The sequence below is a fragment of the Podarcis cretensis genome, assembly GCF_951804945.1.
Source record: "Podarcis cretensis genome assembly, chromosome: 7".
NCBI classification, from domain to species: Eukaryota; Metazoa; Chordata; class Lepidosauria; order Squamata; family Lacertidae; genus Podarcis; species Podarcis cretensis.
In genome coordinates, this window is record NC_137176.1 from 63,042,028 (window position 1) to 63,069,156 (window position 27,129).

General features: G+C 42.3%; 1 protein-coding gene across 1 annotated transcript in view; it reads left to right on the forward strand.

Annotated features, from left to right (window-relative positions):
- The window catches only part of PKIA (cAMP-dependent protein kinase inhibitor alpha), a 37,012-nt gene extending 10,654 nt beyond the window's left edge, over positions 1 to 26,358 (forward strand). The window contains exons 3-4 of the mRNA XM_079983250.1: positions 20,918 to 21,095; positions 24,320 to 26,358. Of these exons, the coding sequence (XP_079839376.1) occupies positions 20,945 to 21,095; positions 24,320 to 24,399 (231 nt within the window). The 5' untranslated portion in view covers positions 20,918 to 20,944 and the 3' untranslated portion in view covers positions 24,400 to 26,358. The remainder of the gene's footprint in view (positions 1 to 20,917; positions 21,096 to 24,319) is intronic.
- The last annotated feature ends 771 nt before the right edge of the window (positions 26,359 to 27,129 follow it).

The window sequence follows — 27,129 nt, forward strand, 5'->3', positions numbered from 1 at the left end:
CTGGTTGCTAGGAAAAAAGGAAGGGCAAGCTATGGGTATTCCAATGGTTACTAGAAAATAAGAGGGAAGCAGGAGAAGTGCACTAAAGGAAAGGGGGAAATACAAACTGTTTAGGACTCCAGGGATTCCTATTGCCTGGTTTCCAAGCAACTCTGTCGTCAGTGACAGCTCTGACTTCACTCATTCGCTAAAAACACTGAAAGGCATGAGCAGTCGGGCTGCATCATTTCGCAGAAATTGCTTAGAAGGGTACCTGTACATTTTGCTTCCTAACGTTATTTCTAGGAGGGCTAGGGACTTGCTTTTATATATATATATACAGTATATAAAACAACGAAAGCTCAGAGTCTGGACCCGTGCCTGGGAGCACCAATGAAAAACTTGGGCGTCAAGTTGGTAACTCCAGCCTATAATAAAAAAAGCTGCCTTGATGACATTTGTTATGGTTGCATGATGCAACATGACATTGCATTCTCCTGGTTTGTAAACGTTCAAAATTTATTGATTCCTCAGTCAAGCATCTTTTGCTGTGGTGCCTTGTTGTACTCTTTTTGGTGCCTCCTAAAAGTGCTCTTGTTTAGGCTAGCCTACCCAGACATGTGAGGGCGCGGGTGGTGCTGAGCCTAGGGCTTGCCGATCGGAAGGTTGGCAGTTCAAATCCCCGTGACAGGGTGAGCTCCCGTTGTTCAGTGCCTGCTCCTGCCAACGTAGGACTTCGAAAGCACGTCAAAGTGCAAGTAGATGAATAGGTACCATTCCGGCAGGAAGGTAAATGATGTTTCCGTGCACTGCTCTGCTTTCTCCAGAAGCGGCTTAGTCATGCTGGCCACATGACCCGGAAAAACTGTCTGTGGACAAACGGCGGCTCCCTTGGCCAGTAAAGCGAGATGAATGCCGCAACCCCAGAGTCGTTCGCAACTGGACTTAACTGTCAGGGGTCCTTTACCTTTACCCAGACATGTAAAGTTGACATATATTTTAATCTGCAGTTTTAGCATATGGTTTTTACTTACGCTGTATTGTAGTGATACTGCCGTCCAGAGTTTCCCCTCTCTGTCACTGCAGGGTGTTTCTATTGTCCCTTCCAAGGTTTTTAAAGCTCTTGAGATTCCCAAGGTTGCAGTTCTGTGCACAGTGGTGGATATTTATTTCCTGTCATGGTTTGGTAAAGATGCAATCCACTAAAGCTTCAAGAGCTAATTTTAATTTATCTAGACTGGTTGTCTCTCTAGGGGGAGCTTCGTGCAGAAGGAAATGCTGAATATGATTGACTTGCGTGCATACGGTTTCCACTGCTACTGCTGCTATGAGTCTTGCTGAGGGTGGGATGGAAAGGTTCTATTGAGGCTGTCATGTTTATCGATGGCCTGTCTGCAATTCCACTTAAATAACTTAAGTCTAGTCATGCTAAAATAAATGACAGGCGGACTATACCCCAAGTTTTCAGTTGTTTGTGATGACTATGTCTGATTACTGAACGAACTCCACTGGTTGAGCAGGAATAATTCTCTGACTTTACACACTTAACACTTGATCCAATAATGTTATAGACATTCTAATTAGACAAACCACTCTTGGTAGACGATGAAATGCATCAATATTAGTTGTCACCGTGTCAATTCTATTCATAGAGAACATTTATGGTTCATCTTATTCCACAGTAATATCAGTCACCAGCTTTTGTCGCTTGTAACACCTTTTTCTTCTGGGAGTAATGGGCTTCAAATCCTGGAAAGGAGCAAACCCTAGTTAGTGTTTACCTGTGATTAACTTTGGTGTGGTCATTCCAAATAGATGAGTCAAGTTGAAGCGGACAGAGAAGAGAGAATGTGATCCTTCAAGCCATGTCTCCTGCTCCTGTGGTGTAGCATCTGTACAAGCCAATAGAAGTGGAGGTCAGAGGCATGAAAGGGACCTTTGGGAATACTAAGAACACAAGAAGAGCCTGATGGAGCAGGCCAATGGCCCATCTAGTCCAGCATCCTGTTCTCACAGTGGCCAACCAGATGCCTAAAGCGAAGCCCACAAAGCAGGACCAGAGTGCAACAGCACTTTGCCCACTTGTGATTCCTAGCAACTGATACTCAGCTCATGAATCTCTTAAAGCCATCCAAATTGGTGGTCATCACCTTCTTGGGGCAGCAAATTCCTTTAACTAAGCATTGTTGATGTTATGTACTGAAGTTCTCACCCTGGGCCAGCAGGGGGATACTGTAGATAGTTTTCACTCAGGTCCACATATGCAAATAAGGGATTGAAAGTGACATTAAGTGATTGGATAGTTACAGAAAATGGTTACTGTTGCGTTCTAGTGGAGCTCTATATAAGCAGGCTGGCTGAACCCTTCAGTTCAGTTCTGTTCTGGCCTGTGAATAAACAAGAGCTGTTTGAAGAATCGCTGTGTCGTCTGATATGTTCACCCACAACTTAACAGTTGAATCCTCCTATCAAAATGGCTGCTTAGTGGAAAGGTTGGCTCTGATAAGAGAACTCATCCCCTTATCCCAACCATGAGCCTATGATAAGGAATTTGTATAACCCAAGTGTACACGTCTTCCTGTCTCATGACTGTATATGCCGTCAAGTAGCTGTACGCTACAGTCATACCTCGGGTTGCAAACGCTGTGGGTTGCGGGTTTTCAGGTTGAGGACTACGCCGAACCCGGAAGTACTGGAATGGGCTGCTTCCGGGTTTCAGTGATCGCGCATGCACAGAAGTACAAAATGACATCATGCGCAGAAGCGCCGAATTGTATCACACACGTTCGCAGACACGGCGCTGTGGGTTGCGAACACTGTGGGTTGCGAACGTGCCTCCCGCATGGATCACGTTCGCAACCCGAGGTATGACTGTATTGCCGAAACATGGTTCTACCAAAGCCATGCTGCTGTTTTCTTCTATATTCTACCGCATAACAAGTATGCAACGAAATGCTTCAATTGAGAAATCTGTCTTTTCTTTTCGGTAATGGGGAGTTTCCCCTCACCCCTTTCCGGCCTTGTGTGGTGCACTTGCTAGATGAGAGTGGATGAAGGAAAGCTTGGCAACAGTCAAACAGAAAATAGAGCGACACTCATTAAATCATAGAAGAATTAGAGCATGTAGAAATTTCAGTCTCTCTTTGGAAGAAAAAGTGGGTTGAGAGTACACATGGAAAAAAGATTGAATGAACAACAAGCTTCGGCTCAGAATTTTAAGTAACCTCCCTTTGTAATAGTTTCTACAGGCGAGTTCTAGTGCTGGAAGTGCTTGGATGGTCAAACAGAATAACAGTAGAAAATTCCAACAAGAATATAGTGCTCTCGTGAGGCTACAGGGAACCAGACAGAGGGCCTTCTCGGTAGTGGCGCCCGCCCTGTGGAACGCCCTCCCATCAGATGTCAAAGAGATAAAGAATTACCTGACATTCAGAAGACATCTTACGGCAGCCCTGTTCAGGGAAGTTTTTAATATGTAATGCTGTACTGTTTTTAACACTGATTGGGAGCCGCCCAGAGTGGCTGGGGAAACTCAGCCAGATGGGCGGGGTATAAATAATAAATTATTATTATTATCTCGTATTCTGCCTCATGCTTCACAGTGACCTGTCAAAGAAATATGTTGTTCATTGTTGATAACTGTTGTCAGTGTGGGCATGTAGGATGTGAAAGCAACGAATTTCATGGGGAGGGGCAGTGTTATATTATTCTCAACACATGCTGCATTACAAAGCTACATGGCATGATCAAGGGCGTGAATTATGCAGTATCATAATGTGGTGTTAATGTTAAGCAATGCAACAGCAAGAGGGCATGAAAGAGCTGCTGGTGACAAATGCAAGAAATGAGGTGGCAATGTCAGGTCTGGCAGGCACAATGAATGGGGCTGATGGGGCGCATTTGGCTTGAATGGTCACAAATGTAGGTTCAATTATTTGAAGGGAGAATGGACGACCTACTCACTGTTAGGCAACACTGTATTTAGAAATACTTTAGCTGAAGATAAACTGCAATCATTTGTCTTCCACTCTTCGTATTGTAGGCACTTATTTTATGTCACGTCATTTTGTTTTTATCTTGGAAGATCCCAGAGCCTTTACAAATGTTTCAGCTTTGGCACTTCCATTCCTGAGATGAAAGGCAACTTAGCACTAAGTTGAAACAAGTAACAATCAGGTTTCTGCAGATTGCCATTTGTTCTGATTTATCACTAAAGAGAGTGTTTTATGGGGGAAAGTGGGGCAAAGGCAAAACTGCTCAGACCCATGGCCTAGAAAGCACAGGGCAAGCGGAAAACTGCTCAGACTTATGCTTTCTAGGCAAAGGGCAAGTGGAAGTGTGTATGAGCCCTCTAGAAAAAAAATCATTTTAAGATTAGGTATGGGGAGGGAGACAGTATTTTCCGCATGTCATAAGTATGTCCTGCCTCAGTCCTAAGTGATGTAGGGGAGTAAGATTCATTTGCATTGTTTTCTAATTTACATATTGGTTTTTAGGTCTGTGGCCCTCAACTCATTTGAACTCTGCCTATATTGGAGAGAACATCAACTCTTTGGTCACAATCCCTTTTTTTGATAGTTCCCTATTTTAAAGATAATACTGCTCTGGAAACATTTCCTCTGGGCAAGGAATTCCCATTTGTTCACCCATAGTGCTTCAGAGACATTATAGTGGTATGACCACATTATTCTTGTGAGTCTTCTGGTGTACCTGACTAAATTCAACCCATGATGATGCTCGCAAAGGGAAAGTCACATATTTAATCTTATGTCCAATTTGGCCTGAATGCCACATCTATCTATAGCTCTCCTTTTGGAGCAAATTGTTCTTTCCTGCAATCCCACTTAAAGGCTGTTAACTAGCCTGTTTGTGCAGCACCAAAAAATGTGTTGCCATTTCATTTAATCAGAAAGGCAAATCTTCCCAAGCAGATCAGTTTAATGGCAGAGTTGTATAGTGTATATGTCATAAAGGATAAAAATAGTGCTGTCATGCAAGTAGTTTTTGATTTCACATTTAGCAGCAGTATAAAAGTATGACCAGGCCCAATATTTAGTCTCGACTGCTCTCTCCTAGATATTTGTTGCATGTAAGGTCATCTCAGCAGGTTTATCTAGCTTCTCATTTAAGGGTCCGATTTCTGCTTTTTCAGTCTTTTTTGAGAGAGGGCAGTAAAACAGAGACTAAAAATAATATGAATATTAGAGTTTTTGCTGTTGGAACCTGTTCCAATGTACTGTATTGTGTAACCTTTGAGTCAGCATTCGGGGCCAGGTTCAGTATCTAGAGGATATTCTTATATTACATTCTGGGACTCCAGTTTGGATGTCTGTGAGTAGCAGCCTTCCCACAATACACACCCACTCATAAGCCATATGCAAGCAGTGCTGTTTATTCAGCTAACAACAGTGGATCACCAAGAGATCAACAATACAGGGAGCAGCACTCATGGCAAGAGAGAACTTCAGCAGGTGGCACTGGGGTCCATTGACAGCAGGGTAGCTCTAATCATCTTCTCCTAGGTGGATTTCAGCAATAGTATTTTCAGCCTGTAGTGATCCAGCCAGTAACTCCTAGAATCCTCTAACTCAGTGTTTCCCAACCTTGGGCCTCCAGATGTTTTTGGCCTACAACTCCCATCATCCCTAGCTAGCAAGACCAGTGGTCAGGGATGATGGCAATTGTAGTTCAAAAACAGCTGGAGGCCCAAGGTTGGGAAACACTGCTCTAACTGATGCAATCTGCAGAGGACCAGTTCATCAGTCATCTTCACAGGATATACAAGCTGGGTATGGAGGAGCAGGCAGCCAACCCTTATGCACAGTGCTGGTCTTTAAGACAGCATAGCTTCTTCCGGGAAAGAAATGGTGTGTAGGGCTTGGATCTGTGCAAGTCTCCAGATCCGTTTTTCCTTTGGCTACATTCCATATGCCAGCTTCCCTACAGCCTGTGTTTGTGTTTTTAGAAGACCTCGTTCACCACAAGTGATCTTTAAAGTAGAGTGAGAAGTACTGGCAACTTGAGATGCCCAAGTCTAGCTAGTATGGACTTCCCTAGGCTTTTTCTTTTTTCTATTGCCATCGCCCATTTTTAATGATGTGTCAAAGGAATTTCACTAGGATGCAGGGAGATTTTATTTGATTGAAATGTTAGTTTTATTCGTGTTAACTCAGTAACAAATATTGATCAGTTTCCAGCTGATGCTACAATCTCTATGCTGTGAAAGCACACACGGCTACTGTACTGAAGCCAAGCAGATCTGGCTCTTTTCGGTCCCCAAATGGGGGACCAGCTGAGCACAGCAGCCTGAGTTCCATCGTGTAAGAAAGGCTGGGTATAAATGTAATAAATGGTGGTATGGATCCTAACTAGACAACTGCAGATAGAAGGGGTCCTTCCATTCATGGATGGGATTCAGATCCAATGGAGGTTCACATTAGGGAGAGGTCGTTTCTGCCGATCCTTCCACTGTCTTCCAGTGCTGTTCTAGATGGGGCCATACCTTCCAGAGCAGATTGTCAGGAGTAAAAGGGCCTTCAGAGGGAAGGGCGAATAGGTGAAAATTCCCTCTCCCTCTCTTTTGCTGGTGGAAATATCCCAAGAGCAGAACCGTATTCAGGGGAAGGTTGTGCAAAGTTTGGGAAAGCAACCAGCCTTTACTTTAGGGCATACTGGCAGAGCAGGACTTTCTCTCTGTCCTCTCCCCACCATGTGCCCCTGCACCCTTCTCAGATCTGCCCCAGAGGGTCTGGAGAATCCCTGGGAAAGCGTACAAGGGGAGGGGAGATCATTTTGTTGGGCTTGAAGAAATGCTTGCACTGGTGGAACAATCCCCTTAGTGTTACATTGAACACAACCCAATGTAATTCCATTAAACTTTGGCCTTTAGTTTTTACAGGAAAGCAGATATAATATTTGTCCCATTCCCCCCCCCATCAATATATATATATATATATATATATATATATATATACACAGAGAGAGAGAAAACATTCCCACATCATGCTGTTCATGTGATCTTGAACTCATGTAGAGCTTCCTGTATATATTTCGGCTTGAATGGTACCCAGTTGTACAAACGACAATTAATTCAGCAGTTGGATTTGCTGCCCTTTAAAAAGTTACATATACGTGGGCTTGTTTGTGTCACCCTTTTCCTTTTCTGAATGGGAGCCACTTCAAACAAAGCTGCTCTTCAAATAGTTCTGTAGTGAGGAAATAGCATGTGTGCCAAGCAAGGTCCCATTCAGCTATCAGTATCTCTCTTGCAATAGAAAAGCTTTTATGATGGGCATGTGTGTGTGTTTTCCCTTCTCCTTTCCTTTTGGTGCAAGACAGAAACGATATACTCCATGAGTAAATTAATATATGAAATATACTCTAGAAGTAAATGTGTGAAATATAATGCACGTGTAAATTAATATGTGGAATACAGTTAATATTGCTCATAATTCACCCTAATGGTTGATTACTCTTTGCAAACTGATTTTTATACATGTTTACTCAAGAGAGTCCGTGTGTTTCAGTGGTTAGAAAGTTCGACTTGGACCTTGCATATCAGGGTTCAAATCTCCACTCAGCCATGAAGCTCACTGGGTGACCTTGGACCTCTCACCTTAACCTACCTTTCAGGGTTGTTGTGAGGATAAAATGGGGTGAGGGGAGAACCACGTAAGCCATCTCGAGCTACTTAAATGAAAGGTGAGATATAAATGTAATGATAAAGTGGGGGGGGGGGGGGAGGTCACACTGATTTCAGTGGGGCTCTCAGCCAAGATTTGCATCCTCTTGTTTGCTTGCAGCTAAATGGTGTTATATGTGCATGAGATATGAATCAATAGGCCTGCTTTGGTAGTTCCTGTGAATACCACAGAGAATGTTTGCTGTTGGCAACATTCAAGTGAAGAGGAAGAATTGATTTTCCTGCAGCTTTTGAATGCTGTGGCCCTGCCATACATTTTTCAGTAGGCTAATGCAGAAACACAGAAAGGAGCATAGTTGAGCTGCCTCGGACCACTGGTATGTCTGGCTCAGTATTGGCTAGAACTGACTGGAAGTAGCCTTTCAAAGGTTAAGACATGGGCAACTCCTAATCCTTCCTACAGATGCTGCAGATTGAACCTGGAGACTTTTGCATGCAAGTCATGTACTCTGCCACTCAGCTACAGCCCCTTTCTGCATCACTGCAATGTGGGACAACAGAAGGGACAGGTGTCTCAGTATATCAAGGCAAATGTTACAAAGTGAGTTCAGTTGCATTGGAGGTGTAGCTCTGGCCGGCAGCCATGATTATGGAGGGCCAATCACTTGCGGCAGTGCATGGATGTATTTGGGTTGCAAATGAAGCAGCCCCTAACTATCCTTACTGGGCACATTCTAACGTCTATATAAGAACTGCCAGATCCTCTTACAGATGTAGCAAACAGTCTCCTTCAGTGCTTCATGCACCTGATCAAAGTGGAAGTGCAGAAGGGGGTCTAGTAGCATTTCAGATCCCCCTAAAGCAAGAACCTTTGAAAGTGTATAAACAGACTTGCCTTATTTGAATGGAACCCTGCCCATCTCCTACAACCTCCCGGTAGCTCAATGATAACTGAGTTCAGAAAGTAGATTAGCATGGTGGGCTTTCTTGGCCTTGTCCCAAACACGACCAGACAGTGAGGATGAACGACTGGATGTTCAGTTCTTTATTGGCAAAGCATTCAGTTCATCAGCTCCTAACGTACAAGAATACAACAACACTGCCCCGCTAACTAGCTGTCTAGGCACCTGCAACTATGCTGGTAGCTTCTGTTTTGATGGTAGATGTTTATACACCCACCATGCCTTTTAAGCCAGGCAAGCAAGGGCCATTTCAGCCAGACAACAGCCCGCAAAGAGGGTATGGAGCAGGTCTGATGTGGCCTGAAGGGGGCCAGATAGAGCGAGCTACATTTGGCTCTTGAGAATGAGGTTCTCTATCCCTGGTGTAGACCATATGGAGCTTAGGTGGCCCAGTGCTCTGATTCATCAGGCAGCTTCCTATGTTCTTATGCTGCCCAATAGTACTTCCAGATGAGTGGCATGTGCATTACAATATTAATAACTTCCATGTGGTCCACAATGCTGTCAGGAGCATGCTTCTTCCTGAGAGCCAATGATCTTTTACTCGTAGCCTCTAAATGGGAAGATACAGTCAGCCATCCATCTTGGCAGCCAAAGTCCAGTGCTGGAGGAAGGGAAGAAAAGGCCTGCCTTGGCATGCTTGCCAGAGCTCCAACAGCTACCCTAACACTGTGCTATTCTTTCCATCTAGCAGAAGTTCCATCTTAACTGCCAGGACTTAGAAAGTAGCTCAATACAGGGACCTTTTTGACAGCAACCAAAAAAAAGCAAAAGAGCCCGTTGTAGCAGATGGGCAGGAATACAATATCTAGCATCAGCAGCAGGTTGTGAAGACATTGGCTGTTAATTTGCAACACCATGTTGTATCTGCATTATTTATTTTGAGCCTCTGACAGTGGAAGGCTAAAAATGTTCTGCACATATGAAATCGGTTTCAGGTTGATTGGTTGCGGAGTGGCATAGAGGCCAATTGGTATATCGAGCAACAAGATAAAACACCGGGGGGGGGGGCACTTCTGACAAGTAGTTAGTCATATGGGAGCATGAAATAAACTCTGCATGGAAGTGTCATTAGAGAAGCTGATTTGCTTCATTTTTGCCATGCTGAAATCATCCCAGAGAAAAAGATGTATTCTGACTTTCTACTCCATGCCCAGGCTTAGATATATTACCTAAATAGTACAGACACGTGCTGATTTTGATATTCCTTTTACGCCCTGGAAATTTGAGCTAGGTGTCTCTTAATAGAGCATTGTATCCTCCATCCTCACAAAGCTTTAGGAAGGAACTGGTCAGCAGTGTGGGGGAATTCCTGGTGATTCCATGTACCTTCCCTCATCGGCTCTGGAGCAGATTTAGGAGTATGTGGGAGGAAGGGGAATAAACAGAAATTTCCTCCCTCCCCTGTTCTGTTGGCAGATTCCTTCTGTCAGGGGACAGAAAACATGGGATACCACCCATAATTCCCAAGATTCTTGGGATGTTGCAATAGTTAAGCTGTTATAAATTCTATATATAAGTTTGCAGTATGTTGAGTCACTTGCCGGAAGATAGGATGACATAATTAGGGTAAGACCAGCTGCCTTCAGTTTTTGCCTGTGTTTTTCAACTGGTACACATATATTTTCAGATGGACACCATCTGTGTCCATCACTGTGGTGGGAACTTTAATGATCCGTGTAATAATGAAGCAGTAAACTTACTTCTGCTGGAAACGGACCTAAAAAGGCTGATGAAATAATAATTGTCTTAACTAGGCTGTGTAGTTGCATAACAGCAGAAGCGGAGAGGCTTAGACTTTACCCTAGCTGGTGGAAAAAAACAAAACAAAATCCCACTGTCTTCAGTTATAATAGAATGTCCAGGATACAGGTGTGTAGATAAGTGACAAGCAAGCTGTTTGTTCTAAAGAAAAATGTTCAAATGAGGCATAAGCCTCTCTGAGCAGGTATTCTTTATGTATTTCTTCTATCTGTACACACAGAATAAGAAGACAGGAAGCTGTCTTATGCTGAGTTGGACCATTTGTCCATCTAGCTCTGACTGGCAACTATTCTCTCTTTTTTTAATCGTTTTTATTGATTTTCCAATAAAAAACATCCAATAAAATATCCAATCATAATACTTCAATTAAAATAAAGTCTCTAGGACTTTAGTCAAATTTGTTTTTCCTGCCTTGTCAGGAGATGTTGGGGATAGAACCTGCGATCCTCTGCATGCTAAGCAGATATTCTACTTCTGGACTTAGGCTCTTCTCCCAATCAGCTTAGGCAACCCTTTGCTGAAGTCTTGCTGAAAACTATCCTGAGGGTGGTGGTCCTCCTTCATACACCTGCTTTTTTGTGTTTCCCAATTGCAAGTGGGGCTAATTGCAGTAAGTGGGTAAAATGCCATTAGGGGTGGGTGTAGCTTGCCTTCAGGAGATCCTAGGCTCAATCCCTAACATCTTTTATTTCAGAAGTTCAGGTATCAGGGAATATGGTAGACCCTGGACAGGCACTGCACGTCAGTGTAGACAACACTGGGCTAGTTTGACTTGGTATAAGATATAGGTAGGTAGTCGTGTTGGTCTGCCATAGTCAAAACAAAATAAAAAAAATTCCTTCCAGTAGCACCTTAGAGACCGACTAAGTTTGTTATTGGTGTGAGCTTTCGAAAGCTCATACCAATAACAAACTTAGTTGGTCTCTAAGGTGCTACTGGAAGGAATTTTTTTATTTGGTATAAGATGTCTTCCTATGGAATCAAAAGTGGTTCTTCCCACTTTCTCAGAAAGCCCCACTTATTTTGTGTGTGTTCTTTCATCTACTGCCATAAGTTTTCTAGTATAGAAAAAGTGCTGCCCCACACTTAAAAAGGACAGCACTGGTCATGATTTTAAAAGCCTAACAACCTGTGAATCCAGAGGATTGCTGAGCTGATAAGCTAGTTTTACAAATGTCGCCACATTTATTAGTGCCTCATTATGAATTGTCTGCTTGCCTTCCAAATGAGTAAAATCCTCTATGTGTTTACAGTTTTGCTTTGTTTTTGTTTTTTAGTAGAGGGCAATCAATGACTCCTGGTTAAGAAGGCTTCTGATATCTGTTGCCTGCAGGCATTGCCCATGGTAGGAGTAACACTTAAGAGTGTTGCTCCTCAGGACTTTCTTGAAGAATTGGATCCTGGCTTATCTGATGGTGGTGAGAAAGGAGTTGTCCCCTTGTTGGTGGGATGGAATGAGAAACGGGGAGGTACACAGCTTAGCTGTCACTAATGTCCTCATCATGCATTAATGGACCAGGTTCATTGATTTCATTTGGCAATGATGGGAATTCCTTCATGTTGATGCCGTGGGGAGATGTTGCTGATACTGGGCTAGATGGACCATTTGGTGTGACAGCTCTTTTATAAGCTCAGACAGCATCCAGTCTAGCAGAACGAATATGACCTACATTCCATCGCAAGGCCAGAAGCAGCAAGCCAAGTAGGATGGTTGTGCTAATTTCAACAACAAAATGGGTGGCCCAGATAGGTTCCATGTTTGAATATGTTTATTTAGCAAACAGAGCTTCATCTATGCCCTTGCCCTCCATGCCCATGAAACTGTATCTCCCTTAAATGATCTCTCAGAAGCGTCAATAAAAAGGAATCTTTCTGACAGCTGTGCAGTCATAATGGGTTTCATTGACTTTCCAGTGAATGAAGTTTGGGATGACAGTTCGGTTGCACATCTGGTTTAATCCTGTTATCTTTTCCCATTCCTAAATAACAAAGATTGCAGCAATGCAAATGAAAATAGCAGAAAGTGCTGCGTTTATGGCTTCATTTGTGCACAACAGATGATGCACAACAGAACTACCTGGGATAGCTCAGTTGGTAGAGCATGAGACTGTTAATCTCAAGGTCATGGGTTTGAGCCCCATGTTGGATGAAAGATTCTTGCATTGTAGTGGTTTGGAATAGATTATCTCTGTGGCCCCTTCCTACTCTATAATTCTAAGGCTCTCTTCCTCTGTTCTTCTTTCCAAGGTACTCTATTATAATTCTGATCATCAGTCTGTACATTCCCTTAGTTTATATTTCATGCCATTGAGTCTTTCGTGTATGTTTTGGTTTGTTTCTGGCCATTTGGGTTTCCCCCCACTTTGTCCAGGGCCCTTTTCTAATTAATATATTCTAATTCTTCTTCTTGTTAAGATCTTCCCTTTGTGTATGTGTGGTGCTGTTTTTGGTTCAGCTCTGTGAGCAGATTCAAATCAAAATGGAGCAAATCATCAGACTTGGAAGTTCTGATTATATAATTTCCTGCTTAAAATGATATTGAAAAATAATACATGAAAAATGATTGACCACTCTGTTTTTTTTTCTTTTTTAAATTTTAAACCAATGAGAAATAAACACAATTCAAAGCATTCTAAAACTTGGTTGTTCATATGCCATTTTAGGACCAAGCAAATTAAATGAAAGCTACAGTGGGCATTCCTTGACTGTCAGCTGTTTCATTCCTTAAAGAGGAATCTTCTATATAAGGTGCATAAGCCCTTTGTTAGGGCTATGACAGTTACCATAAAGCTCTTAGGGGTATTATTCAGCTGATAGATCACGCATTCCTGCTGAATCATTTTGCATTTCATATTGAAGAGGCGGCAGAGATTCCCACCCCCCACCCCCAGAAAAATGCCGTAGGTTCTGAAACATTATTAGAGGATAATATCATTACAGTGAACATCCTCTGTTAATTTCCTGAGTACTTCCTCCATGTGAATTTATTTTGTCTCATATAAAACAGTATCGCACACGCACGAACACAACCTTGCTTAAAGGTATATTCACACTCCTTGCTTAAAACCCTATTTTGTCACTAATCATTAATTTTTTTGCCACTCTTGATGGGTCATCTGCAGAAGCCTTCAGTTTTGTAATCCTTTGAAAGCCTCCAACAGAGAGCTGAGAGCTGGGAAGGAAAAGAGCTTGGAAATGATGGGTTCAGGGATAGTTTGATGACACAGAAAGGCAGGGGTAAGGAGCTGTGTTTGGGCTACCATTTCCATGATTCCTGACCACCCACCATGCTAGTTGGGGATCATTGGTTTAACCACACTTGAGCTGTCACAGGTTCCCCATCCTAGCAAAAGTGTGGGATGGAGGAGAAACAAGCTCTTTTCTTGCATTTACCCGGTCTCTTGACATACATTAATTGAGGAGCCAATCCTATGCACATTTACCAGGGAGCAAACCCGCTGGACATAGTAAGACTTGAGTCAGAGGACTGGGCTGTAAAATGCATAACCGTAGCCTGTCTGCTTTGCTCTAACTACAGTGGTACCTCGGGTTAAGTACTTAATTTGTTCTGGAGGTCCATTCTTAACCTGAAACTGTTCTTAACCTGAAGCACCACTTTAGCTAATGGGGCCTCCTGCTGCTGCCACGCCGCCAGAGCACAATTTCTGTTCTCATCCTGAAGCAAAGTTCTTAACCCGAGGTACTATTTCTGGGTTAGCAGAGTCTGTAACCTGAAGCGTATGTAACCTGAAGCGTATGTAACCCAAGGTACCACTGTATTTCCATGCAACGTTGTCTGATTTAATCACTTAAGGATAGATATAGTCATGTGCTGGATTGAAATTAATACCTCTATGTTTGAAAACCTCTACATAAAATGCAAATAATGTAGGGAAGAGCTCTACAGCCTCCTGTATCTTCATCCTTGATTTTATTCGAAGCTGCCTTATATTCTGTTGATCCAACTAGTGTCATATTGTCTACTCTTGACAAGAGTGCTCCAGAGCCTTGGGGCAGATCAAGGTCTTTCCCAGTCCTGTTTTTTAATTGTTTGTTTATATCGCTTAAGGCAGGGGTCAGCAAACTTTTTCAGCAGGGGGCTGGTCCACTGTCCCTCAGACCTTTTGGGGGAGCGGATTATATTTTGAAAAGAAAAAAAAGAATGAATTCCTATGCCCCACAAATAACCCAGAGATGCATTTTAAATAAAAGCACACATTCTACTCATGTAAAAACACGCTGATTCCCAGACCGTCCGCAAGCTGGATTTAGAAGGCGATTGGGCAGGATCCGGCCCCCGAGCCTTAGTTTGCTTACCTATGCCTTAAGGTAAAAGAGGTGTGCATATCCATGTAAATTAACTGAAAGATCCCAGGTCCTGTTCCATGCCCATTTTTCACTTATGGCCTTGCCATCTAGGCAGTGTGTCTCACTGATTCCCCCTCTATCTCCGACTCTGGATTGCTGATTTGGGACAGAGAAATAAATCCACAAAACAAACCTCTAAATCTGGTCCAGAATACAGTATTGCATGTCATTTTAACATACATATGCAGAACAAGACAACATGTATTTAAATACACTGCAAAATTTTGATGCAGTATCTTTGTGTGCATAACGATAGTATATAGTATGTGGCTTACCCAAATCTGACTTTTTTCATGTGACCACTTAAAGTGATAACTCATGCTTGCTTTGTCACTGAAACATGTATATTGTTTGACAGGTACATTCATTGAGCTCTATCTGGGGCAGTTGACTTGGGACATGAAGGCAACCAAACCTCCATATGCATGTAGTAATTGAAATTACTTGTATCAGAAGCGTAGTTCTGAAAATCAGCTTGTTTGGAAAGTGTGTGTTAGTATGACCTGGGTCATATTAAAGAACTAAATTGTCTTTCCACATTCTCACTAGCGTCTACTTCATATTTCCACAGGGATGCTCTCTGGAAATATTTGGAAAGCTGTTTCCTTAATGGTTCTGTTTCAAGCTTACACTGTTCAATTTCAGCTCTTTATTGCTGCTTTGAAAGCTCCTGATGTAAGAATACTTGCCATAAAGAAGCACCGATATCTGAAAATGCATCTGTTTCCTTTTGCAGATGTCATGATATCTCAGCTGGGACCAGTAAGAATGGACAAATGTTTAGTGTGTTGCACTAAAGCAAGAATTGATATACAGCATCCTTTCTTATCGGTACAGCAGGTCCCACCAGGTTCTATTTCAATAAAAGGAGAAGTGGTGATCCAAGTCAGATGATAGCAACTGCTATTTTTAAAAGAGATTGAGTAAGAAGTCAAATGATGTACCTGCTGGATCATAGTGTTGATTACTGAACCAACTCGCTGACTTTCAAGTCCTTGGGGTGTGTCATTTATTTTCCTCAAATTTCAAGCCAACTCCAGCAAATGAACATGTTTGTTCTTTCTTTTAAATAAGTAAATACGTTCTGCAATTTAAATGTTCAGTACAAATTAGCTGGCATGTCATGGCTCTCGCCCAAATCTGCAATTTGAAGGTCTATAAAGTTTCAGTGACCCATGTTTGGCCGAAGCTCTGTTTGGAGTGGGGCATGGAATGGAGGAATTGGTTTTATAGCTGGTAGAGGCTCACCTAAATCTGGGGCAGAAGTATTTCACAAATTTATTATCTGATCCTTTTAATGACAGGAACTGAAGCTGGGATCTTATACATATGAACCATGTGCTCTGTGTTCCCTCCCCAGCTTGGGTCATGAAATACATGGTATTGTACAAATTAAAGGAGTTGTGGCACTTCTAATGCTTAAACATGTTTTAGCGTACAGTATTTCCAACACAACCACAATCTTCCAAGTGCAAAGTGTTCATAATAAAATGTCTGCATGTTCTGGCTATTTTCTTAGAGATCACTTCTGCCAATGGCAGGCAAGCTTTATTTCTAATTGTCCAAACTCTTAAGCATGTTGTTTGGAGTTTGAGACAGCCTAAGTTAGGTAAGCATAAAGGTAGAAGCAACAGCACAATTATCTATATATCTACTCAGAGATAAGTCCCACTGAGCTCTGTGGGTCTTTCTTCCAGGAATATGGACATAGGGTTGCAGTTGAAGAAATCTCATGAATTTGTAAAAGACTTGTATCTTTTTATTATATTTAAATTACATTAGTCTCCTCACACGATAATTATGTGTGAGGCTTTTAGGAAACCCTAGGCAATTCACTTGTTGTAAATGGTTTGTTTTTCTATGGGGAAAAATGTTTTAAAATCTAGGACTTCCAGCTAATGCAGTTACATGAAAAATTAAATGTGTTTTTATGGGATCTTCATAGATCTTAAAGGCTTTCTGTTTCCTTAGAGAAAATGAAAAATTTTAGTGAGAGGACTTGTTTCCTCATTTTCTTTCCAGGTACTGGGCCGTATTTATCTATACAGAGTGTCCTCTGCGCTTTCTTTGGCACTTCTTGGAAGTGTAGACTATGATCTGGAAGAAGCAGAAACAACATGGCATAGGGCACCCCAAACAAAGCATACACTTTGGTTTCTAGATCTGTCAAGTTAAAGACTGAGCTGAGATTTGAACTAAGAGCTTCCCAGATCCTGCTGTTAGCTGCTGTATTACACGGGTTCTTTGCCTGGGTAGAACTAAAATGAAGTAGTCACTTTAACTATGGAATTTCCTAAGAGGGGGCAGTGTGTCCACCAGTACCTCCATGATGTCCATGCAAATGTCTCCATAAGTATCCCCACATCTATCAAGCAGAAGAGAGTGTTTCTTCTTCCTGTTCATTTCCTGCTTGACATCCAAGACATCTTTTTTTAGGATCCACCCTATTCTTCTAATGATGAAGTGTTTTAATTGGTTTTATTTATGTATTTTTACATTGTTGTCACCCACCCTGGGACCTTATGATGATGCAGATTTATGGCAGGTACATCTAAATCATCCTAAAACACAGACAGCAGTGCATCCATTAACGCAGGCATCCCCAACCTTCAGCCCTCCAGATGTTTTGGACTACAATTCCCATCATCCCCGACCACTGGTCCTGTTAGCTAGGGATCATGGGAGTTGTAGGCCAAAACATCTGGAGGGCCGCAGGTTGGGGATGCCTGCATTAACGAAACGGTATAATCATTAGTATAATAAAAAGGGTAAAGTTCAGAAAATAGTCTTACTAATTCTGCCATCCTCCATATACAAGTGACTCTTTGGCTTAATTGACTAAATATGCCATATTGCCATCATTATCAGTTGTCCAGCAAACTTACTGCAGTCAGCAGAGCAAGATGCAGTTTTCTCTGGTGCATGAGAACAGGCTTTGTAATAAGCTTTTTGCATTAACAGATTGCTGTAAGTCAGCAGCCTGGCAGGGAATAATTAGTGGACGACATTGGAGTGATGTGAAATTAGCACCAAGAGCCCAGTTATCATTTGTTTTTGAGGAGTGGCTTGCTGCAGCTGGTCTTTTGCCCAATTACTCAGAGGCTTTGCACATGAGTCTCGAAAATCATCCCTGGATAAAGGGATCAGAAATATCAAATGGTAAATATGTTTACATGGAAGGAAGGATCAAAGTATGAAATTTTGATACAGGAAAGTGTCTGATCATTGAATCCAGAGCAATTGTTCCTACAGTGTCAGCCCAACTTTGTTTGACTTGCATTTTGTTTATTTGCAAAAGCTTTTCTCCTTCACTGCTAATTTATTTTTTAAGTAGGATAAACGGAACATTAAGTTCTCACTTACCATTGTGTCTACCTTCTAGTGAGATGGCAGTCTGCTATGGAACCTTTGAAAAACCTTTCCTCCCCCTTGTCCCTCTCTCTGCCACCTTGCACCTGTTATGTCCTTTCATAGTCAAATTATCTGCAGTATTTTTATTTTTATTATTAATATTATTATTAATATAATGTTTGTTAGTCACTTTATCTTGCCCAGGGCAACCCAAAGTGGCTTACAGCCAAACAAATAGACAACAAACCCCATATAGATACATTAAAACCAAGAGGAAAGAGAAATAGAAACGGGGAGCCACCAGATACAGTACAGTGGTACATCGGGTTACAGGCACTTCAGGTTACAGACGCTTCAGGTTACAGACTCCGCTAACCCAGAAATAGTACCTTGGGTTAAGAACTTTGTTTCAGAATGAGAACAGAAATTGTGTGGTGGCAGCGCAGCGGCAGCGGGAGGCCCCATTAGGTAAAGTGGTACCTCGGGTTAAAAACAGTTTCAGGTTAAGAACGGACCTCCAGAACGACTTAAGTTCTTAACCCGAGGTATCACTGTATCACTGTTGGGAAGAAGCTTTGAACAGCTTCAGGGTACCACTCAGACTCCTCTCCTCTCCAGCTGCCAATCAAAGCCTCAATGAATAATTCGAGTGGGACAGAGGGCAATTTCCCCTGTCCCTTCCAGGAAGCTTTTGTGCACTGGCTCCAAACAACATAGTTTTTCCCAGTGCTGTTTTGGCCTTGCCTGCTTGACCTATGAATCTGATAGCTGTCTAAGCCAGTGGTGTGGAAACACAGGCCCTGGGCCCCAAATGTAGACCTACTTGACCCTCAGGACACTCTCCTCAGGCTGCACTCTTCACAGGCCTGTCTTCCCCCCTCCACAAGCCTTTTTTATTTTTTGCCTTGCATCATATTTCAAACTGGTGTTTTAGGGAGGCTTCCTATTGCTGTAAGTGAATTGCAGCCACGCCAGTTCATCTGCCCTTTCTCTTTCTCTTTAATAATGGCTATCCATGTAGGATGCCCCATTGGGTGAGTTTGATGGAGTTCAGTGGTTCAATGGAGACAACACTTCTTTCTTGGATCAGATGTGCTTTCCCCGCTTTTTCTGTGCTCCCTTAGCTTCCTAGGAGGCTGTAGGCAGGCATGGGGAACAGTGGTTTTCCAGTAGTTGCTGGACTCCAACTCCATTGTCTCTTGCTGGGAAAGCTGGCTGGGGGCACTGGGAGTTGCTATCCAAAAATATATGGAAGGCTGCAGGTTCCCCACCCCTGCTGAAAGAAGCATTCGGGTGATGGAGGGAAAGGGTTTTCGGGGAGATCAGCAAGGGTCTCCCTCCTCCCTGTCACCTAGCTTTTAAAACTTTGCAGAGGACAGCATACCACTCCTTTCCCATAAGAGGGGTTTGTAGTTTTCCCAAGGGCCACCATGCCTTTCATCATGGTTATTTATCCTCATCCCAAATGACACTAGCCATGCCCAAGGCAGTCTGGGAAGGGGAAACAAAATGGTGGCTGGAGACACCAAAGAACAACAACTTTGTCAGCTTGGTTATGGTCATTGCCACTTCTATAGGCAGCAGCAAAGAAGTAAAAAAGAAAGAAAGAAAGGCCCGCTACCACCTTACTACCTCTTTCTATCATTAGCCCAAAGGTGATGAATTTAGGCACACATTAGTATGATAGGACCAAATAATCAGGGTATCATTTTACCTCAGCCCTAGAATGAGGTCTGTTAGCTATATGTGTTGCGGAGATGTGAGGGAAGCTAGAAATAAGTTTATTGAGAAATGTTTTCTCTGCTGGTGTGTGTGTGTGTGTAGCTTTGTTTTAATGAATTTTTGAGCCTTATGTTAAATCTTGTTTACAGCATTAACGTTAGTGTGTCATTGTTTGGGCTGATGGCCCTGCCGCATGCCATTCTCAGAAGTTCTGTCGGTGTGAAGCCCTGTGTGGATAAACTGCTCAGAGACATTCGATATGGCTATATTTAGCCTGTATAAAATGTTGTACCTAATCCCCTTCCGCCAGCTTCTCAAATGTTCACTTGGCTCCAGGAAGGCTCATGTAACTATTTGTCTCGTCTGATCGAAAGGAAGACTGGGGACCGGCAGCGGGGGGGGGGGGGGGGGAGAGAGAGAGAGAGAGACACACACACAAGTAAAGAGGCTAAAAATAGGCAAATGCCTGTTGTTAGCATGCTTATTTTAGGTGTATGATTCCGTTTGAAAGCAGGAAAGACATGGAGGGTGAGGGAGCTAGGATAGCGATAGACGTGAATCATTATTTCAGATCTTCTCATTCAACCATGAATTTGGAATTGATATAAAGCAGTCTTCCTCAACCTAGAGCCCTCCCACAAACTCCCACCAATGTTGAGAACCTCAGGCTAGTCAGATAAACCAGACACTCTGGGTAGACAATATTGTGCCTTCCAGATGTTTTGCAACTGCAGAAGCAGCTGATGCAGCACCAGTCTAATGTGCTTTGGCTGACCCATTAGCAAATGATGGACAGCCATGGCATTTTTCACCAGCTAAAGTTTCTAAACCATTTTTGATGATGTTAATTAATAGATTAACATCATTTTTAGATCAGCTTATTTTAACCTGGTGCCCTTCAGCTCCCCTTGAGCTTTGGCCATGCTAGCTGGCGCTGACAGGATCTGGTGTTCAACAAAACCTGAAGGGACACAGGTTAGCTGTCCCTTCCCCAAAGCCTTCCATGATACAAGGTGTGAAATCGTCTTGCCAGTTGTACAAATCATCTAAAGATTCCATATTTGTCTCCTTGCTTCATGCCCTCCTATAATCCCTAACGTAGCTTTTGATTTTCTTTGGTTTTTCTTAGGTACTGCTATGTGGATACTGGTTAGCAATGACTGATGTGGAATCTACATATGCAGATTTCATTGCTTCTGGGAGAACCGGGAGAAGAAATGCCCTTCACGATATCCTTGTGTCCTCTGCAAGTGGAAATTCTAGTGAACTATCCTTGAAGTTATCAGAACTTGATATAAACAAAACTGGTAAGTACGAATCTGAAAGGTTAAGAGAAAAATCATTAATAAGTCTGCAAGGGACATCATTTATGAAAACAACATGCTGGGCTTTAATGGCTTTTCACATTTATTGTTATTAATTTATTTACTTTTTAAAAAAATTAAATGTCTTACCTGCTCTTCTCCATAAGGTTCCAAAGCAGGCTACAAAAATTTAAAATTCAGTATTAAAAAATTAGTCTTTAGGTGGTTTGTATATGAGGGCATTTTATGTACTTCTATCTAGTGCAAGGCCATAGCTGAATAGTAGACTAGTTCATGAAATATGTTGCTGTATAAAAAGGACAACATCTCCTCTGCATTTTTGAGTTAGTGCAGGCTACCACAACCCACCTACAATATGCTAACTTCCCCCTTCAAAAACAGATGGGTTGTCATTTAGCCTTTTAGGTGGCTGGTTAGTTTTGGCCAAGCTGGTGGGCCTATATTAGAGAAATGTATAAAATGTATAAAAATGTGCTTTGATAACCCTGGGTTACCAGCTAAGACTAAACCCACACCATCCATTTAAAACACTATTATACCACTGCAAACAGTATACCCATGTACAGCTTGCTAAGAGTTGTGGGGAGACCCCTATTCCTTTCACAGATCCTACAGTTCCCAAACAACTCTCAGCACTCATTACAAACTACATTTCCCAGGATTCTTTGGGGAATCCATGTCTATTAAAGTTGTATACTCGTACTTTAAATGTATGGTGCAGTTGTGGCCTAACGCATCCCATCAGTGCAAGGATTTCTGTTTGTGATTTCCTTCCTCTCCTCTCTCGTGCTCTCTCCAGATCTGCTCTGGAGGATTGGGAGAACCCCCAGAACATATTTCGGGGACACACAGGGGGAGGGGTGGAGTTGCATTGCACAAGCAGATTCCCTTGCACTGATGGAAGGAGTTAGTTGGATACCACTCAGTCTTTCCAGCTTCTACGAAGGAAGTTCTCTTCCCCCACCCCAATATCTCCACAATGGACATGAGCTTTGTGATACGGAGAAAGTTTCATGGTGCTAATAAGAACCACTTAAGTCAATCTGCTCGGCACAGGATTGGGGAAACTGTTGCTGTGCAGAATGTCATTGAGTCTTCTCATTGTTGACCACTGGCCATGTTGGCTTGAGCTGATGGGAGACGGGCTCCAACAACACCTTAGCAACTCAGAACCATCTACCATGAAGCTAACATACCCCAAGAAATCCTACCCGCAGAGCAATGATTTGGGTTTCTGGAAATTTTTGCATTGGAAATTTGCATCAGAATTTCCTTTTAGTTTTCAATTTCCTGATACCCTAGAGAGTGCTCCAATTTGGCATGTTTATTTTGCTTGTATTTAGCAAACACAGCTAAAAACTGTGAAACTGCCAAGTTTGCCTAATACTGTATTTGCAGTTGGCATCCACTGATTGCTGCTAATTGAACTTATGAAACAGATTTTCCTTTTTACATTTTCCATCCACATTACTGCAGCAGAGTAGCCTTGTAATTACGGTGGGGACAATACTTGTTGGGTCCTGGGTTTATTTGGCCACTTGCTCCATGGGGACTCTCTAGGTAGGAAGGCATGTACAGAGAGCAAAGGGCAAACACCTTCCCTTTCATGCCATTCTCGCATGCCTCTGCAAGGTTTCTATACTCTTAGGTACCATAAAAAGGAATGCAGAGGTGTGAGACAACCCTCTCCGCTCTCAAGGGACAGAGCTGCAGCAGGGAATAGAAGGACATTTTATTTCTGTTTCCCATGTGTGGGGGGTGCGAATATTGGCTGTGTAACTCTGTCTGAAAAAACTTGTTTCTATTGAACTGACACAAGTTATGACAGCTCTACCTAAGCATGGAATTTCTTGGTGTAATAAAGGTTGTATGGGAGGTGGCTGAAACTACCTCCCAGTTCCTGGGAACAGCTTGCGGAGAGATCCACTAGTGAATATTTGCAGAGTTGCTGGAATGTGAGGGCAAAAGAGAATTCGTCCCTCCTATGGCATTCCATTTGCCATTACATAAATGCCATGTTCTTAATTTCTCTGAGTGGTACTGGAAAAAGCTAAGGGTTTTCCCATCACTCCTTTGATGCCAGTGTGGTGTAGTGGTTAAGAGTGGTAGACTTGTAATCTGGTGAACCGGGTTCGCGTCTCCGCTCCTCCACATGCAGCTGCTGGGTGACCTTGGGCTAGTCACACTTCTCTGAAGTCTCTCAGCCCCACTCACCTCACAGAGTGTTTGTTGTGGGGGAGGAAGGGAAAGGAGAATGTAAGCCGCTTTGAGACTCCTTCGGGTAGTGATAAAGCGGGATACCAAATCCAAACTCTTCTTCTTCTTCTTCTTTTAAATAATAATAATTCTAGCAGCTAAATACAATAAGCTGGATGGCATACACAGTTGCATGAGTGCATGGACCTTCACAGTTATAACATGACATAATGCTTACGTCTCAAGCAATGTACATCCAAGTGTGAAGTACATCACGCATTTCTATATACCCACAGAACTTCCATTCTTCTTTATGTACTCTAAATTAGCTAGTTACCAGGCACATTTTTTAAACTCATTAACTATTAAAGAAGCCAGACCAAACACCTATCCATGTCTTTCAGTGTCATGGAATTTGCAGGCTTAAACTAGATTAGTCTGGAGCATGGGTAGGCAAACTAAGGCCCGGGGGCCGGATCCAGCCCAATTGCCTTCTAAATCTGGCCTGCGGATGGTCCGGGAATCAGCGTGTTTTTACCTGAGTAGAACGTGTCCTTTTATTTAAAATGCATCTCTGGGTTATTTGTGGGGCATAGGAATTTGTTCACCCCCCCCCCAAAAAAAAAAATATAGTTCAGCCCCCCACAAGGTCTGAGGGACAATGGACCGGCCCCCTGCTGAAAAAGTTTGCTGACCCCTCCCACCCCTGGAGGGTAGGACCCATACCAACGACTTCAAATTACAAGAAAGGAGATTCCAGCTAAAAATCAGGGAGAACTTTGACAGCAAGAGCTGTTCAGCAGTGGAACGGACTCCCTCAGGAGGTTGTGGATTCCCCTTCCTCAGAGGTTTTTAAGCAGAGGTTGGATGGCCATCTGTCATGGATGCTTTAGCTGAGATTCCTGCACTGCAGGGGGTTGGACTAGATGACCCTTGGAGGATCCCATCCAACTCTATGATTATGTGGTCTGGATGCTATTTCACCACTGCTTAACTTTTTTTTCTTGCAGAAGGGGAAGGAGATGCACAGAGAAATCCCACTGAGCAAACTGGGGAAGCCCAAGGGGAAACAGCAAAGCAAGAAAGTTGACATCCTACTTTGACCGACAGCCGCAACTGTGGGATGTTTTCAAATCGCAAAAGCCTATTGGGAAAAAGGTATTTTGTGAGCAAGCTGATTGAACAAAAAATGAAAATGGATGCGCCTCGTTACTGGGAGCTGAACGGTCCAATGCTAAAAGGGGCAAAGCAGGCTGTAGCAGCAGACAGAACTTTCTCTACCTCTGTTAGCAATGGTTGAGACTTGGTTGCTCATCTCGAGACTCTCTCAACATGGATCTCACCACAAATGACCACTTGATGAAATGCTCGTAGGAAGTAGAGCAAACTACATCATGTAGCAAACGGCCCTCAACTCACCAGAGGCTTGAATTGCATTTTGTGACAATGGCTCCAGTGATCTTCAGAGGTTGTCTGACCTTCAGAGGGTGTTCACCTATTAAAATCACCTGTCAAGGAAGCACCGTTGGTTTGTTTTTTTAAGAACTCTGCTTCTGTGTTTTCAGCTCTATTACTTACAATGTTTTATACTGTACAGTTTAGATGCGCCACACTGCCCCTTCTCAAAATGCTTATGAAGGCAACTTCTGTGACTGTGATTTTTTTCTACCACTTGTTTTAAAAGGGCTAGGGTTTTATTTTCGCATAGTGTGGTGGGTGTGCACATGATAAGATTATCAAATCAGATGCTAATCTGATGAAACTGCATTCTTTCATTTATAAGAACATACAGTGTAATTAACGTATAGTCTGGTGTGTCTTGTTGTTTTCTCAGTACAGTTCGGTCACTTTGCTTGTAGGTGGTTGGAAATCCAAGATTCAGACAGAATCTTTTATTTAATCTCATCCCTTAGGGAACTGGCCTTTTCCACTAAAAAGCCAAAAAAACAAAAAACAAACATTATGTTAGTGCTGAGGTTTTAAGAGCAAACTTATCAGTACAACTTTTTTTTTTTAAAGGAGAAATAATATGCTGGGAGCTGATGAAACAGAAGCCCCAGAAAGTTGCTGAATACTTGTGTCCTGAAATGAAGCATAAATTTATTGTAGTGTTTAGAACTGGGGTCTCAGCAGCTAAGATTGGAGTTAAACATGAATATTCCTGTGGCAATCAAGTGGGGCAGCAATCACAAGTCCCCCTTCCCATCCCACTTTGTTTTCTTTATTTTTATTTTTAAGTGATGTCCTGTTTTCTTCTTGTTTCAGACGTTATGCACTTTTTAAAAATGTTTATAAACTTTACTAAAGGACTAGTGTAATTTTGCTTTCTAGTAAATTTGAACGTTGGTTAATGAAACAACCTTTACTGTTGTGGCCACGGCTGTTTCTACAATATATACATATTGTGGTTAGTTGTCACTTAGAGGTTTTTTTGTGTGTGAGATGTGTAAACTCTCTAATCAGTATTGAGTTCAGTAATTAGTGTTGAATAAATAACAAACCTAGCAGTATGTTTATGGCTCGTTAGCACAGTTTGCTCCTGCTACACCTCTAGTTTATTTAGAAGGTCCTTTCCTTGATGCTTAACTAGCTATCAGACTCCTATTTTAATTGAAGAACAGTCCACTTATGGTTGAGGTTTGACTTTAAACATGCACAACCTACTTAGAAATGTGGTTTCCATTCTGGTGACCTGCTTCTCTTATGTTTCATTTCATCTTTACCGTCACATATGCATACATTTTTAAATAAGAACACTAATTATATTAGACAGAGATCAATAAAAGTGACAAGTCTGATACACGAGTTTGGTTTCTAGGAAAGCTTCCATGATGCATATTTGACATGCATGGGTAAGGTAGGTGGAAGAGAGATCTTAGTCCGCTGGCCAATTTTTCTGAAAAACATTTCAGTGCCTGCTGGTTGCTGAGATTTTTTGCCAGGAATGCTTGACTGGGCACTTACTATATTTTTTTTAAGGAAATGTGCATTGTTGGGATCACTCAAGACAGATTAATTTATGCCAACTATTAAAGAGAACTTGAGTCTATAGAGTATGTGTGTATATTAAATTTATAAGCAAATCAGAGATTCTAAGGTGTGGGAGCTGTGGACAATAGTGGCATGGAAGATACAGAAGGAAGAAACAACACATTCAGGCTGAGAGGTTCCTGCCCAGTAGACCTCATGTTTCTCAAAAGGCGACAGGGGAAAACAAGATGTGGGCAACTTAAGAAAATCCAAGAGGTAGGATTGGTTTGACAGGAAGGGAAACAACTCAGGTTGGTATACAATTTTGTGTATCTTTGAGCAACAGATTAAAGGAGTATGGAGTCCCAATAACATGAGTTACACATGGGTTAGAGGGTAAAGCCTCTCTGACTACTCTGGCTATACAGACCTGGGATGCAAGTATAGGTCTCAGACATCACACACCATTCTGAGTTCCTTCCTCTCTGTCATCTGTTAAGTCTCTCTCTTTCTAGTTCTCTCTGCAGTCTTCAAAACTCTGCAATCAGAAGACACACAGAGAGAGAGAGAGAGCAGAAGCATTTCCACAGAAAGCATTTCCACACAGAAGCATTTCCACAATTGTTTGTAAAGCAAAAAAAAAAAAAGGTGGGCAAAAGTGAGCAAGTAGAACCTGATATAAAGGGATTTGCTCAATAGATGCACATTTTCTCAGTCTACACCTGCAAACATAGTGGATGACTTCTCTAGAGAGGCATAAAGTTGAACCAGCTGATATGGTAACTATTTGCTCTGAATATAGCATAGGTGGCAAAATTGCAACTCTCCATGTACCGGAGAATATAGGAAA